At 43.7% G+C, this 18775-nt stretch overlaps 1 protein-coding gene across 5 annotated transcripts in view; it reads left to right on the forward strand.

Moving 5' to 3' along the window:
• Zbtb40 (zinc finger and BTB domain containing 40) overlaps positions 1-18775 on the forward strand; it is a 75507-nt gene that overhangs the window by 24103 nt on the left and 32629 nt on the right. For all 5 annotated transcript variants that reach the window (XM_078025550.1, XM_078025547.1, XM_005317564.5 and 2 more), the window contains 2 exons: positions 8588-9592; positions 10016-10149. In XM_078025550.1, the coding sequence (XP_077881676.1) occupies positions 8914-9592; positions 10016-10149 (813 nt within the window). In that variant the 5' untranslated portion in view covers positions 8588-8913. The remainder of the gene's footprint in view (positions 1-8587; positions 9593-10015; positions 10150-18775) is intronic.

An 18775-nucleotide genomic window follows, 5' to 3' on the forward strand; every position in this document is an offset into this window, starting at 1 on the left:
ACTATGTATTTAAAAAGCATTTTTGTTATGTTTTATCCAGTGTTTCTGTGTGAGAAAAGACCCATTTACATCAGCTCAGTGTGCCATTTTGCCAAAAGTCTATTCTTTAATTAGTGTTTCTGTCGTCCTCAGTAAGTGTTCAGCTTTCAGTGCTGCCAGCTTAATTCATTGAGTAGCCCCTGACCATGCTTGAATGATTTGGGCCTTGACTTTCTCCTTTCTTCTTTTATTTATCAGCACCATCTTGTTAGCATCTGTGTCCTGGTAAGGTGCATAATTTGGTTTGATATTTTTTAACCTTGCCCAGTTGCTTATTCTGCTAAAGTTATTCTCTTATTTTCCCTTTTAATTTAGTTGTTAATAAGAATATTAAATAGCTTCCACCAGAAAGCCCATTAGTTAATGCTCAAATTTCTGCCTCTTCATCTTGGTGGATTTTCTTATTTATTAAGCTGATGAGAGATATGTATACTCTACCCAGAAAAATGACTACAAAGCAACCTTTTAAGTTTTAGTTTGTCCTGAAAATATAATTCTAGTCACTTATTTCTTAGTAATAAGAATGTTGGGGCTGGGGATGTGGCTCAAGCAGTAGCGTGCTCGCCTGGCATGCGTGCAGCCTGGGTTCGATCTGACTCAGCACCACATACAAACAAAGATATTGTGTCCGCCGAAAACTGAAGAAAAAAATATATATCAAAAAAATTCTCTCTCTTTAAAAAAAAAAGTTTGATTAAAAAAAAGAATGTTTAAAAATATTTACCATGTATCCAGGTGAGTCTTTTGATTTGTTATAATCCATAAAGCCTATAGTTTGTCTTATTGGAAAAAAATCACATTACCTTGATATAATTTGTTTATATCAATGTCTGTTTAGTAGCTTAATTCCTGTTCTGATTTTTTCCTCAGTTATTAAAATAAGTCAATTAAAAATTGTAGATATTCATCCTTTTTTTCTGAAGATAGCTCCTAAGAACTGTTTAATTCTTATGGGATTTTTTCCCTCTTTATCTATTTAAAAAACATGCATTTTTGTAATGCAGCTGTGAAGACAGGATGTACCTAAACAACAGAGCTAGGTGTTGTCAGAGGTCCTCTTTGAACCAGCCAAAGGTAATCATGTGAAGTAATGAATGCCCACATGGTGGAGATGCGGTCTGCGAGGGCTAGAACTGAAGAAACCTGTGTACCTTACAGGAAACTTGGTATTTTAATTGATAAGCTTTATTTATTTAGAGTAGTTTTTTTAAAGTACACAACAAAATATAACAAAGTTCCCATGCACTCCCCCTTCTCCACATGCGCAGTGAGGACGAGACCACCCCCCTCCACCCCCCACCATCCCAGCCGCTGTGGTGATCTCTTACCCTTGACAACTTCTGTTGATACGTGTTTATCATCTAAAGCTCATGGTTTACATTAGGGCTCACGCTTGGTGTTGTCCACCTGTGAATTTTGACAAATGTATAATAACATGTATCTGCCATTATAGATTCATAAGGAATAAGTTCACTACTAAAAATCCTCTGTGCTTTGCTGATTCATCTGTCCCTCCCCACTGGCCTCTCACCATCATCTCTTTCTGTCTGCATAGTTTTAGTTAGAATCACAAAATAGTAACCTTTTCAAGTTGGTTTCTTTCACTTAATATTCATCTAAGCCTTGTCTGTTTTCCCTGTGGCTTGCTAGCTCTTTTCTCCTTGTCATTGAGTACCTTGTAGGCACCAAGGCTTGTCTATTCATCCACCTGCTTCTTGGTTCCTCCCAGCTTTGGGCAACTATTAATAAAATTACCATAAACATGTGCATGCAGGTTTGTGTGGATGTAAGTCTTCAACTACAAGGTGAGTGCCAGATCATGTATCACGGCGTAATAAAAGTTTGTCTAATTTTGTGAGAAGTTGCCAAACAATCTTGGGAAGTGACTTCCATTTTCTGTTCCCATCAGCAATAAATGAGAGTTCCTATTGCTCCACAGCCTTGTGGGCACTTGGTGTTGCCAGTGGTTGAACTCTGTTCATTCTAATAAGTGTATGAAGTTATCTTGTTCTAATTTGCAATTTCTTGATGACATGCAAAGTTGAACATCTTTTCCATGCTCGCTTGCCATCTGTGTATCTTTTTGGTGAAGTATCTTTTCAGGTCTTTTGCCCATTTTTAAATCTTGTTAGTTTTGTTGTTGTTGTTGAGCTTTAAGGATTCTTTGTATATTTTGGTTAATGTCCTTTATTGGATGCATCTTTTGCAAGTATTTTCTCCCACTCTGTGGTTTTCTTATATTGACATTGCCTTTTACAGAGCAGAAGTTTTCAATTTTAGTGAAGTTCAACTTATCATTTCCTTTCGTCTTTGGTGCTTTATCTAAAAAGTTATTTTCATACCCAAAGTCAACAGGTTTTCTTCTCTTATTTTCTAGGATTTCATAGTTGTGCATTTTACGTTTTGATCTCTGATCCTTTTTTTTTTTTTTGGTAGGGGGATTGAACCAGGGGGCACTAACCACTGAGCCACAGACCCAGCCCTTTTTAAATATTTTATTTAGCAACAGGATCTCACTGAGTTCCTTAGGGCCTTGCTAAGTTGCTGAAGCTGGCTTTGAACTTGTGATCCTTCTGCCTCAGCCTCCCGAGTTGCTGGGATTACAGATGTGTGCCACCAAATCTGGCTCTGATCCATTTTGAATTGATTTTCATGATGGGTCTGAGGTTTGTGGTGAGGCTCAGCACCCTTGTTGGAGGACAGCTTCCCTGCACTGTCTTTGCTCCCTTGTCAACCTTCAGTGGACTGACTGCATTTACACAGGTCTTTTTTTTTTTTTTTTTTTAAAGAATTTTTTTTTTTTTTTGAGAGAGAGAGAGGGAGAGAGAGAATTTTTTAATATTTATTTTTTAGTTCTCGGTGGACACAACATCTTTGTTGGTATGTGGTGCTGAGGATCGAACCTGGGCCGCACGCATGCCAGGCGAGCGTGCTACCGCTTGAGCCACATCCCCAGCCCCAACACAGGTCTTTTCCTGCCTTTCTATTCTGTTCTACTGATATACTTTTTTTGTCTACTTGATGAGTACCACATGGTTCTTATTATAGCTTTCTACTAAGTCTTTTTTTAAAATTTGTTGTTTTAGATACACAAATTGTGTGGATGTAAGTCTTCAACTACAAGACTTAGTATTACAAGATACAGTAGGGTGTATTTTGATATATTATACATTCATGGGGTGCAACCCATTCTAAGTTTGATCCCATTCTTGTGGTTGAACTTGATGTGGAGTTACACTGCTCATGTTTGTACTGAGTCTTGAAGTCAGCATCATTCCTTAGCTATGGTCTTCTTCAATATCAAGTTGGCTATTTTGGGTCTTTTGCCTCTTATAAACTTTACAATCAGTTTGTTGATATGCATGAAATAATTTGCTGGGTCTTTGGGATTGCATGTAATATGTAATTGAAGTTGGGAAGAACTGATACCTTGAAAATACTGGGTCATTCTATCAGAGAAAATGAAATATCTCTGCATTTATTTAGTTCTTCTATGATACCTTTCATTAGACTTGTGTAGTTTTTCTCATATAGGTCCTGTACAAATAGGGCTTGTATAAATTTTGTTAGATTTATACTTAAATGTTTCCTTGAGTTTTTTTAAATTTCTAATTCTACTTTCATTGCTGATATGTGGGAAAAATCAATTGATTTTCATATATTAACTTTAATTCTGCAACTTTGCTGCAATTATTAATTCCAAGAAAGTTTTTTTGGTCAGTTATCTCAGATTTTCTGCATGAACAATGTCTGCTGCAAACAAAAAGAGTCTTGTGTCTTCCTTCCCGATCTGTGTGCCTTCCACTTTTCCTTAGGTTGCCTTAACTTGGACTTGCAGTACAGTGTTGAATAGCAGAGGTAAGAAGAGGGACATCCTTGTCACACTATTCCTGATTTTGCCAGAAAAGCATCAAGTTTCTGATCATTAAATGTGATGTTGTGGGCTTTTTGTGTTTTGATAGATGCCAAGGAAGTTCCTATATCTGGTTTGCTGAACATTTTTTTTAAAAATCATGAATGGGTATTGGATTTCAGCAAATGCCTTTTCTGCACTTTTTGATGTGTGTTTTTTTCTTTAGTCTGTTGATGTGTTGAAATACATTAACTCATTATTTCCCATCATCCTATAGATTAGATGCCTATAAAACAGAACAATTTTACATAAGCCCTACCACTTTTTTCTAGGTGTCTTACATGCTGGACCGTGGGACGTGGTGATGAAGTGATGTCAGGATGCTGACCAGCCTTTCCTACCTAGGATAGTCCCACTTGGTCGTGGGGTGTGACTCTCTATATGTTGCTGGATTCCACTTCCTAACATTTTGTTGAGCACATTTCTTCTACGTTCATGAAAGATGTTGGTCTATTCCTTCTTTTCTTGTGATGTCTTTGTTGATTTTAATATTAGAGTAATGATGGCCTCAAAGAATGAGTTAGGGGCTGGAGGCGGCTCAGCGGCAGAGCACTCGCCAGGCGTGCAGTAGGCCCTGGGTCCCATCCTCAGCACAACACCACAGGGAGAAAACAAAAGAGGATGTCTTCCCTGTTTGTGCTTTCTGGACAAGATTCAAAAGAACTAGAATAATTCTTTTTAAATATTTGGTAGAATTTACCAGTGAACTCGTGTATATCTGTTACTTCGCTCAGGAAGGTTATTTTTTATTCAATTTCTTTACAAGATACAGAGTTACACTGATAGTCTGTTTCTTCTTGTGAGAGTTTTGGCAGATTTTGCTGTCCCAGGAATTGGATCATTTCTTCTAGGTTATCATATTTGTGGGCATAGAGTTGTTCATAATATTCTTTTATTATCCTTTTAATGACCACGGGATCTGTAGGGATCGCTGTCTTTCATTTCTGATATAAGTAATTGTATGATCTCTCCTTTGCTTAACATGGATACATTAATTAATTATTAATCTTATTTGTCTTTTCAAAGGTCAGCTTTTAGTTTCATTGATTTTTTTTTTCTTTTTTGATTCCCTGTTTTCGATTTCATTTCCTTCTGATTTTTGTCATTTATTTTCTTCTGCTTACTTTGGATTTAGTGGTGTGGGGTGTGTGTGTGTGTGTGTGTGTGTGTGTGTGTGTGTGTGTGTGTGTGTGTGTGTGTTGTTGTTGTTGTTGTTTTGCTATAGTTTCTTAAGATGGAAGCTTAGATTATTGATTTTAGTTTAGTCCCCGCCTCCAGTACTAGGGATTGAACCCAGGGACAATCTACATCTGACCTACATCCCCAGCCCTTTTTTTTTTTTTTTTTTTAAAGAGAGTGAGAGAGGAGAGAGAGAGAGAGAATTTTTAATATTTATTTTTTAGTTCTCGGCGAACACAACATTTTTGTTGGTATGTGGTGCTGAGGATTGAACTCGGGCCGCATGCATGCCAGGCAAGCGCGCTACCACTTGAGCCACATCCCCAGCCCCCCCAGCCCTTTTTAATTTCTTAAAGACAGGGTCTCACTAAGTTGTTGAGCTGACCTTGAATTTGTGATCCTCCTGCCTCAGCCTCCGAGTCTCTGGGATTACAGGTGTCCACCACCATGCCTGGCCTAGCCTTGCCTTGTATTTTTTTTGATGCAAGGTGGTCACATTGTATTGCATAAAAGGATCTGCTGTACACAGGCCTTTGGTGATGTGCGGTGTACGGTGTCGGGAGGGGAGCATTCCATATCTATGATTCCATATCTGTGATTAGGCTCTTGGGCTGTGCCCCGGGCTGTGAGTCTCACTGGCACTTCTCAGGTTTCCTGCCCCTTGCGTGGTAAAAGATGGGTAGAAGGAGCTGGAGTTCGGGAATTTCCTTTTTCCCCAGTGGGTTAAGCTCCTGAGTGCAGGCCTTGTAAAGAACAGTGCTCTGGCATATTCCAAAATGAATACTGGAATATGCTGGAAAGATGGGAAGCATGAAGGGATTGTTCTCAGACGTGCTGGGTGAGGGCCTGGTGTGCTCCAGGAGTTGACCACTGAAAGTGGAGGGACGCCCTGTGGCTGGACACCCTGCGCGCTCTCTCAGTTGTGACCTCTCGGCCTCCTGTGATTCTTCATTTATGGTTCAGGTTTTCTGAACGTGGCACTGGCTCCCAGAGAGGCGTTTGCTGTGGGTTTCAGTTTGTTAAATTGTGATTCTGTTTCTGCCTGTCACCAATTTAGGGAGACAGTGCTCTCTCTTTTCTGATGAATCTAAGAAGGATTGTTAATTTTTTAGCTTTTCCGTTGTTATTTGGACAGAGGGTGACGTCTAAGCTCTTCGCATGCAAAATAGAAGTCAGAGAACTTGGATATATATTTATTTCTACTTTTGTCAGCTTCAGATATCAGAAAATACAGAAATCGTGGTGGGGTGGAGAGGGCATCAGTTCTAACAGGCAGCTGATGTGAGACTTTGTTTTTTTCCAAAACGTCTCTCTACTCTGACTCTAGTTTTTCTTTGTTATACAAGTGAGATTATACAATTTTGTCATTGCTATGGGATCCTCAACCCAAAACTCTACCAGATAGGTGTCCCCTCCTAACTCTTAGCTTGTATCACCTGGACCATCTCATCATCTACCCAGCACCAAACCAGGAACCTGAGAAGCTGTTTCTCTCCTATCTTCATATCCATTCAGCTCCCAAATCTCAACATTTACACTTTCTAAATACTGTGGGGTTCTTTCCTCCTCTCTCTTGTTACCACTTCTCTTGGTCAAAGCCGAATGGATTTTCCTCTGATGTCCTGTAATAATGGAGCCTGCCTTCGCATTAGTCCTCTCAGATTCTATAGAAACACCACATAGTTGATGTGTGTTTAAAATGCAGCTCTGACCATGTGACTTTCCTGCATAAATCCTTTCAATGGCTTCTCATTGCCTTTAGGAGAAAACCCAGGCTCCTAAGCATGGCCTTCATGTCCCTCTGAGCCCAGAACCCCTGCTGCTTCTCCAGATCCATCTCTTGCCTCTCTGTGTCCCCCGCTTCCTATTTTAGTATCACTGACCTCTGTGATCTCGTGTCCTAGCCCTCCCTCCATGACAGAGTGCTGGCCTATCTGTGCCCATCAGCTTCCTTGCCCAGTGCCTCTTCTTCCGCCCTTTTCACCCCGTCAGTTTCTGTGCCTCGTTTAGGAGGCAGGTCAGCTGGCCGCTCCTCCTCAGCTCAGCTCTGCTCCCTGGATCCCCCTCCGCCCCCATTGGGGCTTCTCCATGCAGGTCACTGTTATTGTAGTTCCTGCCAGCTCCCAGTCCACCCTACCAGCTGACCAGAGTGCCTGTGCTAGACAGAGGTGGAGGGAGCTTCCCTAATGGGACTCGCGTTCTAGTCAGGATGCTGCAGAGCCCAAAGGCAATGGTCCCGGGATCAAAACAAAGCAGAGGAAGGAGGTTGTCAGCGCTGAGGCTGGAAGGAGGCCTTACGAAAATAAAGTCTGAGTATTCCTTACCAGAATCGCTCCAGACAGGAAATTTGGTTTTGGATTTTTAGGAAATGTTTTCGTGTACATAGTGAAAGGATCTTGAGGATAGGACCCAAGTCTGAACATGAAGTTTCTCTCCATTCCATATAAACATCATGCAGACAGCATGAAGGTAAATTCACACAGTATTTGTAGTGCACCTGAGTGTTGACTCAACTTGTCCCATGAGGTCGGATGTGGAGTTTTCCACTTGGGATGTCCTATTGGCTCCCCAGAAGGTGCTGATTTTGGAGCATTTGGATTTGGGATTTTTGGATTGGGATGCTCAACCTGTCTGAGCAGGTGTCTGAGCAGATTCCTGGTGGAAATGAGTCAGTCGGCCAGGCACAGGACTGAGGAAGTCTGTGGCCAGAGTGTGCTGTGTGCTCCAGGGTCAGCTGAGCCCGTGGGGCAAGGTCAGGGAGAGGAGGAGAAAATGGGTGGGGTGCCAGCAGCAGCCATACCTTGAAAGACTGGAAGCCACTTGTGACTTCTTTGCAAAGAAGTGACCAGCTCTGACTATGTGCTAAATAGGTCACTGTGGTGGTTGGGGAGAAGAGAGGGCGAGGTAGGGGCAGTCTAGGGAGGGCAGGGGCATGGGGCCAGTTAGGGATGATGGCACTAGTCCAGACAAGTGGTGGTGGTGGTGTGGGCTGCCCAGAGGGAGCCATGTGGGGGACGAGGAATGAGTGGATCGGGCTTGTATTTGAAGAGCCAGCAGCAGCAGTAAAGGACTGGATCTAGGGCATGAGGAAAATGAGCCAAGGATGACTCCCAGGATTTCCGTCTGAACCACGAGAAGGACAGAATTGCTGTGAGGTGGGGAAGATGGCAGGAGGGCTTTGGGGAGTAGAGTTTCAGAAACTTGTCAGCTTCCTGTTGGAGCTGCCCAGTGGGTAGTTGCAGGTGCACATCTGAAGTTGGGAGGGGAGCCTGCGAGGGAGGCCTGAGTGGCAGAAGTGATGAAGAGGTTCCAGCAAAGGCAACAGGTGACCCAGCAGGGGGCCAAGGGAACCCGTGGGAAATATATTAGAGCAAGTGGCAGGCAGCAGTGCAGAAGGCTTGAACACACCAAGGACATTGTGTTTGATGTCTGTGTCCATGTATTTGTCTCTTCCAGTTGGCCACCTGCTCTTTGGGGACAAGAACAGCATCCAGTAGTAGTGAGAGCCTGAAGTCCGAGGCAGGCCCGGCCCTTTCATGGCTGTTTCCTTAGGCTGCTGCGGCCACGCACAGCCCCTCTCCTGTCGCTGAGCACGTGGCGATCGCTGAGGTCTCTGTTAGTCGGGCCACCTGGCCAGCTGCCCCTCTCCGCAGAGCAGCATTTGTTGAGTGAACTGCCTCCTTGTTGAGCGCGTCACTCGAGGCCCTTCCTGGGTGTTTGTGGTTGTCTCCAGGCTGTCCTCGTGGGTGGACTGGAAGGAGAGAGGAGGGGACTCCTGGGCGATGGAGCTCCCCAACTACAGCCGCCAGCTGCTGCGGCAGCTCTACACGCTGTGCAAGGAGCAGCAGTTCTGCGACTGCACCATCTCCATCGGCACCGTCTACTTCAGGGCCCACAAGCTCGTTCTGGCTGCAGCCAGCCTCCTGTTCAAAACCCTGCTGGACAACACAGACACCATCTCCATCGACGCCTCTGTGGTGAGCCCCGAGGAGTTTGCCCTCTTGCTAGAAATGATGTACACTGGCAAGCTCCCTGTGGGCAAGCACAACTTCTCCAAGATCATCTCTTTGGCCGACAGCCTGCAGATGTTTGATGTGGCTGTTAGTTGTAAGAATCTTCTGACCAGCCTTGTCAGCTGCTCTGTCCAGGGGCAGGTGGTGAAGGATGGCTCTGTGCCGTCCTCAGAGGCATGTCGGAAGGAGTCAGAGAAGCCTCATGGAGAGGTCCTTTCCTCCGAGGGTGTTGGAGAGCACCCCCCTTCTTCCCTGGAGGTTCCTGCCACACCGGGGGCCCCTGTAAAGGCTGAGACCCAGGAATCCATCTGTATGATGACACAGGAGATGAGCACGGATCCTCCTGTTGCCCAGGAGGTTCAGGGCGACCCGGAAGCCCCAGCTGCAGGTTGCGTCCCCTCTCCTGACAGAGCCTTCAGTGAGACAAAGGGAGCAGACACAGCACCAGGTAACACTCAGCTAATCTTGTTCACTTAAATGTCTATCTGATGGGAGTCAGCACTTCTATTGTCAATTACTCTATTTGATGATTTTTATTAATTTTATCATTTCGTTATTAATTTACCAAGCTCACCATTGGGTAGGAAACTGAAACTCGGTGTAGTAACTCACTGGGCATTAAAAGTTCCTCATTGTTGAGCATCTGGAATTGAGCAGTATTGAAATAATAGTGTTCCACCTCTTCCAGTCATCTGTGGTTTAACCGGGCTGAGGACAGTGGGCAGGAGGAGGCTGTGAGAAATGCCTGTGTCTGAGGCTCAGCCCTGAGGGGCCGCTGTCCTCTGTGACCTGAAGGTTCTTAGACAACTGAAGCCTCCTCTTAGTCATTCCAAATAACAAATCACTGTTTTTTATTTTGTTCTACATCCAGAGCGTGAGAGGAAACACTGGCAGCTGAATTTTCTTCTAGAAAATGAAAACGTCTTCTCAGATGCACTCTTGGTTTCCCAGGACATTTTAAAAAAATTAGAAGAATGTTCAGAAATTGAAGGCCCCCAGAAGGAGGTGGGTGCCTGAGCGTCCTGTGTTTGCTGATTTAGGTCGTCAGGACTCCGTGCTGCCTTCCCTCATGGGGCAGAAATATGAAAAGGCAAAACATGCAGGGTTTCAAATTTCTCAACCTTCAATTTTTTTGACATTTATTTTACAAAGAGCAGTTTTGTAAAAGTACGGAGCAGGATTTGAAAATGCAGTTATGTTTGATGATCAGGGGTATCCCAGCTTCTTACTGGTTTCGATCCAGGATTCTTCAGTGGTCACACTGTTCCTTCCTGAGAATGCTGTATCCTGAGGGTAAAGTGAGGCAGGGGGTGGTCTTGGATGACCCCAAATTAGAGACGGAAGCATTAAAAGCAAAACAACAGATTTTCAAACTTATACGAGAAGGATGGACTATCTACCACACCAGGATAAGCTTGGTACAGGTTTAATCTTGTTTTATCCTCATAAAAGTCATGGAGGGGTTGGGGATGTGGCTCAAGTGGTAGAGCGCTCGCCTGGCATGGGTGAGGCACTGGGTTCAATCCTCAGCACCACATAAAAACAAAATAAAGATATTGTGTCCACCTTAAAAAAATAAAACAAAACAAAAAACTAAAAAGTAAATATTTTTTTAAAAAAGTCATGGAAATGGGTACTATTTTTATTATTATTTTTTAGTCCTGTTTTATGGATGAGAAAACTATCTCAAAGAGGAGGTAAAACTTGACAAAGGCACAGAGCTTGTAAGATTCCAAGCCAGAATTCAAACCTAGTTATTTGACTTTTTTGTGGTGCCAGGGGTAGTACCCAGGGTCCTCCCACTACTAGGCAAGCCCTCTACCCTGAGCCTGCTTTCAGACTTTAAACTTATCTTCCTACACACCACACCGAGTTATGATACGTTTATGTAACTGTATCAAGCAAATGATATAATATGTATCATGTGCCAATGCTACATATATATGAAAATATTTAGGATTTGCCCTAAAAGAAATTGCCAAATGTCTATCTTGCTGCTTCTTGGCTGATCTTTATTCTCTATAGTAATACAGTTAAGACACATCCTCATTTGTATGCTCCCAACACCTGACTCCACAGGTACTTAGAACTCTTCTTGTTTCCCCCTCTGCCAGCCCTGCATGTCGGTGCTGAGAGGCTTCACAGAGTGGGATGGTGGCCTCCCAGCAGGCCTACCTATCTGATTGATGGGGTGGTGTGGGATGTGCTCCCAGGTGGCTGTATGCAATTCAGTATCTGCTAGATACTATTAATCCAATCAATAAATGCCTTCCAGTAAGTATTTAAATGTTCTCCTGATTCATTGCAGGTTACTTTTTGGGGGGGAAAAATTCAAGGTCTGGTATTGATTTTAACCATATCAATTGATAGCTGGCCATAGGTATAAATTATTTTAGCTCTTGGGAGATAAGCTGTTTACAAGGCTGGACCAACCCTGGTGACTCTCTTTGGGGATTCAAGTCATAAATCCTTGGTACTCTTTATACTGACTATGCCGAAAGGACATTATGTTTTTTTTTTATTTTTGCACTTGTATGTTCTCTGAACTGTTCAATCCATCGTTGTTGTTAGTTTGCTACTTGATAGCTTCTAGACAGACCTCTTCGTTTTCTCTCTTCTGGCTTCCTTAAGCAGGCTTGCTTTGGCTGTAGAGGAGCAACATCATTCTTCAGGTCAGCAATAATCAAGTTTTTAGTACCACCTCTGTCCTTGCTTGGACTGTGTCTTGTGCTTTTTTTTTTTTACTAGTTTCTCAAAGTGTCTGGCACATATGAGTTGCTCAAGAAATGTCTGTCATACTTGGATTCATTCAATATTTCTTTTTTTCCTCACTTCTTATTGTAATCTTTTTATGACAGTAACATTGATAGTACCTTGTGAGAGTACCGATTCACTGTTGGTGATCATTCCAGGCTTATATTATTTCTTTCTTGTTTTAGAGGTTAGAGAGAACTCTACAAATCACTTGGTAGCTGTTTTTAAAATTTATTCTGTTATAGTCCTTAATAAATCTTTCAACTGCAGAAAGCAAAAGGGAAGAGATGATTTAAGAACATAAAATTAAATTAAACGAAGGGTTGCCCACGTAGCTCAGTGGTAGAGCTCTTGCCTAGCAAGCACGAGGCCCTGGATCCCACCACCGTAAAATAACTAATTATAGAACTAGGTAGATACCAATTTATACTTGGGTCTTCCACTTCTCTCTTTTGTATTTGTTTTTGTTTTGTTTTGTTTGAGACAGCTTTATAAAGAGGTATAGTTGACAGTAAACTATATTTTTGTTTGGTCTTTGGTGTCAGAAGTGGGATATAAACCCACATCTCCACAGGAAAACTCTACATATTTAAAGTGTACAATTTGATAGATTTTGATACATGTCCATCCCCTGAAGCCATCACAATCAAGACTGTAAACATCTGCATCTCCCCAAGGGTTTCTTCACCTTCTTCTACCATCAGTCCCACTAACCACCTTCCACTCACCCATCCCCTAGGTCACCACTGATTTGCTGTCTCTCCATTAGGTTAGTCTGTATTTTCTAGATTATTATTTAAATGGAGTCATATAGTACTTTTTTTTTGCGGGGGGGGGGGGGTCTGGCTTCTTTTTTTGGTACTGAGGATTGAATGCAGGGTTGCTCTACTACTGAACTACAACCCCAGCACTGCCTGCCCGCCTTTTTTCTTTGAGACAAAGTCTTGCTAGGTCGCTGAGGACCTCACTAAGTGGCTAAGGCTGGCCCACATTTGTGATCCTCCTGCCTTAGCCTCCTGAGTCACTGTGGGCATGTGCTAACACGCCCACTGTGACTTCTTTTATTCAACATAATTATATGGAGATTCATCCATGTTGTTGTGTGTTCATTTCTTATTGTTGCCACGTGGCGTTCTGCTGAGTAGCATTCTAGTATGTGTACATGCGATTTATGTAGCCAGCTCCGCTGTTTATTAACATCGTGACCTGGAGCAACTTTGTCTTTATAAGTTTTAGTTTCTTAATTTGTAAAATGGGAAATATTATCAGTATATCATAGGGTCATTGTGAATTAATATAGGTTGTGGCTCAGTGGTAGAGCGCTTGTCTCGAATGCATGAGGCACTGGGTTCAATTCTCAGCACCACATAAATGAAATGAAGGTATTGTGCACATCTACAACTAAAAAAAAAACAAAAACAGTAAAATGCCAGGCACATAGTAGGAACTCAGTAGGTAGCAGCTGCTATTGTTTGTTTATACAGTAACTCAGTATTTTTAGATTTAATAGACCTCTAAACCTCCTTTCACGGATGCCTTTTGGTACCTTAGTGCCATAGCCTTTCGCTGTGACTCGAGATGGTTTACTGTTACTGTAGGCTTAATTGGTAAGCTATGTTTCAAAGAGGTGCCACCATCCACTTGAAAGTAGCCTCCTGAGCTAGAGGGGTAGCGTCTGGTACAAAGCAGTCAGTCTCCAGAACAAAGGTGCCGTGCAGACAGAGTCACCTGGAGTGCTTGTCACAGTGTGTGCCTCCAGACCCGTTCCAGGGTCTGCGTCTTAGCATATGGTAGAACTTGGGAACCTGTGTCTTTAACAAGTTCCCCGGGGGTTGCTGTCTTGGTGTCTGTGGATCACATTCCGAGAAGGCTCTGGAGAGGTCAATGGCCTACAGAACTCTCAGCGTAGGACGGCAGATGCCCGAGTGCTCAGTGCAGCCAGAGGCCGCGGGATGCCGCTCACGCCTCGTGCTCCTCTTCTCGACCTGGGCAGCTGACTGAAGCCTCGAGCTGAGCTGGTTTCTGGGAAGACAAACTTAAGACCCAGTCCCTGTCCTTACATGGGGTCTTCACAGCACTGAAATCCTGCTACACGTGATTGATTATTTTCTGGGAAGTGTACGCAGATATCACCAAATTAGAGGACTCGCCAGAGGCTTCGGGGATGAGCCCTTTAGGAGCTGTTCACTTGGGGCAGCGCTGTTTAGGTTTCAGTACAACTTCAAAGTCAGTTTGTTTTGCTGTGGTTTTTCTGCTTGTACACTTCTAGTTCCTAAGGAGCTTTGAATTGTTTGTTTTTGTTATTGGATTAACATGATGTCATGACTTGACAACTTAACATTAAAGATAATGTACTCCTGGGTGTGTTGTTTTGAGGCTTGCTGAGGCTCATGAGTGCTGTGCTTTCTGGCTGAGATGGACACGAGTGGCCTGGATCAAGTTCAGGGAGGACACTGTCCAGCAGTGTCCTGATGGCTTTATTTCCTGAGATAAATGGTGAAAGATGGCAAAGCCATCCTCGAGCAGTGATCGCAGGGACATGAGAAGGGCCTGCTGCTTAAACTGTGTGAGACCAAAGCCGGAACTGATTACAGGGAGAGCTCTCCTGTGCTGGGCAGGAAGTGTCTTCTGTCCTTTGCTGTCCCAGTGTAACATCCCTGCCCATTAGAACCAGCAAGGGGTGACCCAGGAGGCTTCTGGCTGAGCCGAGGAAAACCTTTATTTAAAGCCAGACTCATACTTCTTTTCAGTTTTATGCTAGAACTTTTCATCGTCTTGCTTCTTTATTCCTGGCCATGTCCCTGCTTTAATTAATTGTGTATACAGCAAAGTGGGTCTTCAACCAGAATCAGGAGCTAACTTTTTCTAGTATTGATTTCCATGCTGTTTGATTCACTTTTCACTTAAAGTTCTGGAAAGACTCCCAAAGCTGAAGACCTGATAACTTTTTTTTTTTCTCCTTCAACTGTATTTCAAAGGCAAACAAGTTTCTCCTCCTGCGTGATTTGCTATTTTCAACCATGTCACTGCTTTGGAGACTGGTCCAGCAGTGCAGTCTGTGTTCTGAGGACTGCTTAATGACAGTGCGGGTTAGTCCTCTGGAGAGTGAGTTAATGGGATTCGTTTTACAGCCCTATGAGAGGTAAAAGTGGGTTGCTGTTTGTCCAGATCTCCTGTTTTATTGTTTTTGTTTTTGTTGGTCTTCTTTTGTCGTGTAAGAATGGAATCCAGGGCTTCCCGTGTGCCAGGAAGCACGTTGACCTACGTCCCTCCATGTTAATTATTAAGTGTGGGGCATGAAATCATAAATAGATGGACTAGTGGTTCTATGAAAAGGAAATTTCATTCAGTTAAACAAGCACTTATTGAGCACCTACTGCTTATCAGTCTTTATGATAATTGCTGAGACCAAGAAGAATTTTCTAGATTGTGTATATACAACCTGGTGTACGGTGATATTGATTCTGGTAGGTGCAGTAGAATCCAAGGTAGATGGACTTGATTATACTCCAAGTCTGGGAGGTAGAACTGAGTGAAAGGGATGCCAGGTTTGCAGAATCAACGGTCTTTATCTAGGCTACTTTACCCTGTAGCCCTGTGACCTTAGGCAAGTTACTTAACCTCTCTGATGCTCATGTAAAATAACAGCAGTGAGGCTGAAAGTAGATGGCAAGTCTATAGAGTGTCTAGGATGGTGTTGAGTGATTTTGGTCTGCATTATTATTTTTTATTTTTACTTATTTGTTTTTGATGCATAGGATTGAACCCAGGATCTCAAACAAGCTAAGTGGTCTACCACTGAACTGCCCCATGTGTACCATTATTGCCATTGCCTGCCCCTTGACATTTAGGGAAGGGCCTGGGTGCAGAAGAGTAGGAGAGGAGAGCAGGAGAGTAGGCAAACAGTTGGGGAAAGGTAGTAAATTCAGTTAAGACACTTGAGTTAAGGGAAAGACTACATGGCTTTTCCCCATGTCAGAGATAGACAGGAAATGGTCTCATTTTTAAATGCCTTTGCCTACCTCACTCATAGGTGAAATGCTTGGATTACTTATGGGACCATGTGTTAACATGAATTTATTGAAGTACTTTTAGCTCTGTAAGACTCAAAGGAGTTCCAGATACATGGTTAAAGAACTTAGTCAGCCCTTTTGGCAAAACTCTGTTTTTGTCCAGCTCTTGGAGTTGTGTTACGTGGTAGCAGCCCATTATAATGTGTGACATCCTTCTGTTGAGGCAGAGACACTGTTTCAGAAAGAATTCACTCCACAGTGCAGTCCCTGGGAGCCTGGAGTCGCAGCTCCAGAGCGAGTGTTGCCCCCATGGAGGAAGAAAGAGCGGGCCGTGTGGACAGCCTTGCTCCCTCCGGGCCTTCATCAGCCACCCCTGCTTCTCTTCCCAGATGGTCACCCTAGCATCACTGCTGAGCAGTGAAGTTAACAAATGTTTTAATTTCACTGCTGAGTAGTTCTGCAGAGAGGATAATGAGGAGCGCATCAGGTGCCGCACTGACGGCAGCTTCTCCCCGGCTCACAGTGGATACTGAGCAGTAGACACGGGATATTCAGAGGGTTTTAGGTAGAGGAAAAAAACAAACCCAACCTGGCTAGACAGAGTGGGATTAAGAGGCACAAAAGGAAGGACAGGGAAAATGAAGAGAAAGAGACCTGCTTTCTGGGGGCATAGCAATGAGTGGAAGCGGGGAGCTATCTGTTGCTGCGTAACAATTACTCAGCAGCTTAAACCAACATTTATAACTCGCAGTTTCTGTGGGTCAGGATCCAGATGCAGCGTGGCTGGTCCTGTTACTCAGTCTTACAAACCCAGTGTCAGCCAGGGCTGCAGCCAGGTCAGGCTCCGCTAGGGGTGGGGGAAGTGTTCTTTTTATTTTTTCCAAAACTAGGGATTGAACCAGGGGCCCTCAACCACTGAGCTACATCCCTGGTCCTTTTTATTTTTTATTTTCAGGTAGGATCTTGCCAAGTTGCCCAGGCTGGCCTGAACTTGGAATCCTCCTGCCTCAGCCTCCCTAGTAGCTGGAATTACAGGCGTGAGCCACCATGCCCTGCTGGAGTGTCTTTTTCTCAACTCACTCCCAAGGCTGTTGGCAGGCTGCAAAGGTCCGCTCCTAACCCTCCTCACTGGAGAGCTGAGTTCCTGCCACACGGGCCTCGCCCTGGCACAGCTCACAGCACGACAGCTTATGTCTCCCAGAACAAGGGCAGAGAGAAGGAGGCAGCGTGTCAGCCAGCGCGTGCGAACACAGGTGTGTGCACACAGGCAGGAGGGCGTCCTAGCAGCCCAACCTCCAAAGGGACACCCCATACTTCTGCCATATTCTTGTCCTTAGAAGCAAGCCACAAGAGCCCGCCCCACGGCTTGATACCAGAAGACCAGGGCCACTGGGAGCCATTCTGCAGCACCTGCCTCAGGTCCCTGCAGCTGTCACGACGAGGCATTCTGAGGAGGGTTTGGGCCGACCAACAAAGGCAGAAACGTTGAATTAATTTAACCGAGGGGGTTGAGCGAACATTCAACTGATGTCTTTATTTCTTGTTTATTTTTTAAATAGAAGGCGAGTTACCTTGGGTTCATGGAAGTTACCCCCATGAAATTTTAATGGGGATTATTTAACTGAGCTTCATCCAAGTTTACTTTTGAAGATGACAAAAAAAAAAAAGAGAGAAAAAAAGACAGGAAACTTTCTTAAAAAGGTTAATTTAGCCTATCCAGCCATTCCATGATTAGGAAGCAAGCTAAAGGTAAACAAAGAAACATGAAATCTAACTAAATAACTCCTACTATTTGGGCAGAAAAGAAAAAGATAAAGCCTCTTTAAATAAACATTCAAAATATATAATTAACTACCAGAATTTTTAAGAGCTGTTAGGTGTTGCCATTATTGATTTTTTTCAACAGCACAATTCATGGGACCCTTTGATACGTCTGTTTAGGGAACTGTAATATGCTCTCTGAAGACTTGTGAGAAAACTTTTACTATTTTCTTTTCTTGACACTAAAAAACACCAGAGGTAGCTTGCAGTTTTGCCCAATGGAAATAGGAAGGCTACGTATATGTATAAAACTACTCATGACATTCAGTTTAGATTACCAGGTTTTTTTTCCCCCAAATATGTTAATCATTGCTAAACTGTGACTACTAGTCCTACCTTCAGGTGGCCCTCCTCTCATTTGTGTAAGAGATGTTTCCTCAGATCAAACAAAGGGGTGCTGGTGTTGTTGGTTTTACCACTAGGGTTGTTGATATTTTACTCCAGGTCTGGAAGACTCAAGATGGTGAGTTTTGTTTTATTTGTGGTCCTGAGACTTTTGGAACCTAAACCAGGTGTTGTAGGAACTGTGGCTCTAGATTCACGTAGGGAGCTCAGGATCAGAAGCCACTGTCAGGGTTGTCTGCATAAAGGTGCCAGTAAAGAGCTACGCAGGGGTGCGCTCAGAAGAGAAGAGGAGCCAAGGTTCAGGCTGGTCGTAGGTCCTGCTTATGGCTCTGGATTTGGAAGAACCCATTGAGGAAGGCTGAATGAGGCGAAAAGGCTGAACGAGGCTTCAGACAGGCGACATCAGTGTTTCTGAAGTCAGGGAACCTGGGATACAGAAGCAGCGGTAATGCCAGATGCCACAGAAAAGTGAGGTGGCACCAGACCAGAGGCAGGGCTGGTGGTGTGCTCAGCATCAACCAGGGAGGAGACTCAGGAGCCATTCAGGCCAGCAACCACCATTAATGTGGGATAATTAACGTGTGACTCTTGGTGCTTCTGATAGCTGGCACTACAAGCCAACACGCTGTTAGCCTTAATTGTTACAGAAAAGATCTAAAAGTAATAAGGATCGTGTCTTTCTAAATAGTCTATCATTC

Source organism: Ictidomys tridecemlineatus, chromosome 11 (assembly GCF_052094955.1).
Source record: "Ictidomys tridecemlineatus isolate mIctTri1 chromosome 11, mIctTri1.hap1, whole genome shotgun sequence".
NCBI classification, from domain to species: domain Eukaryota; kingdom Metazoa; phylum Chordata; class Mammalia; order Rodentia; family Sciuridae; genus Ictidomys; species Ictidomys tridecemlineatus.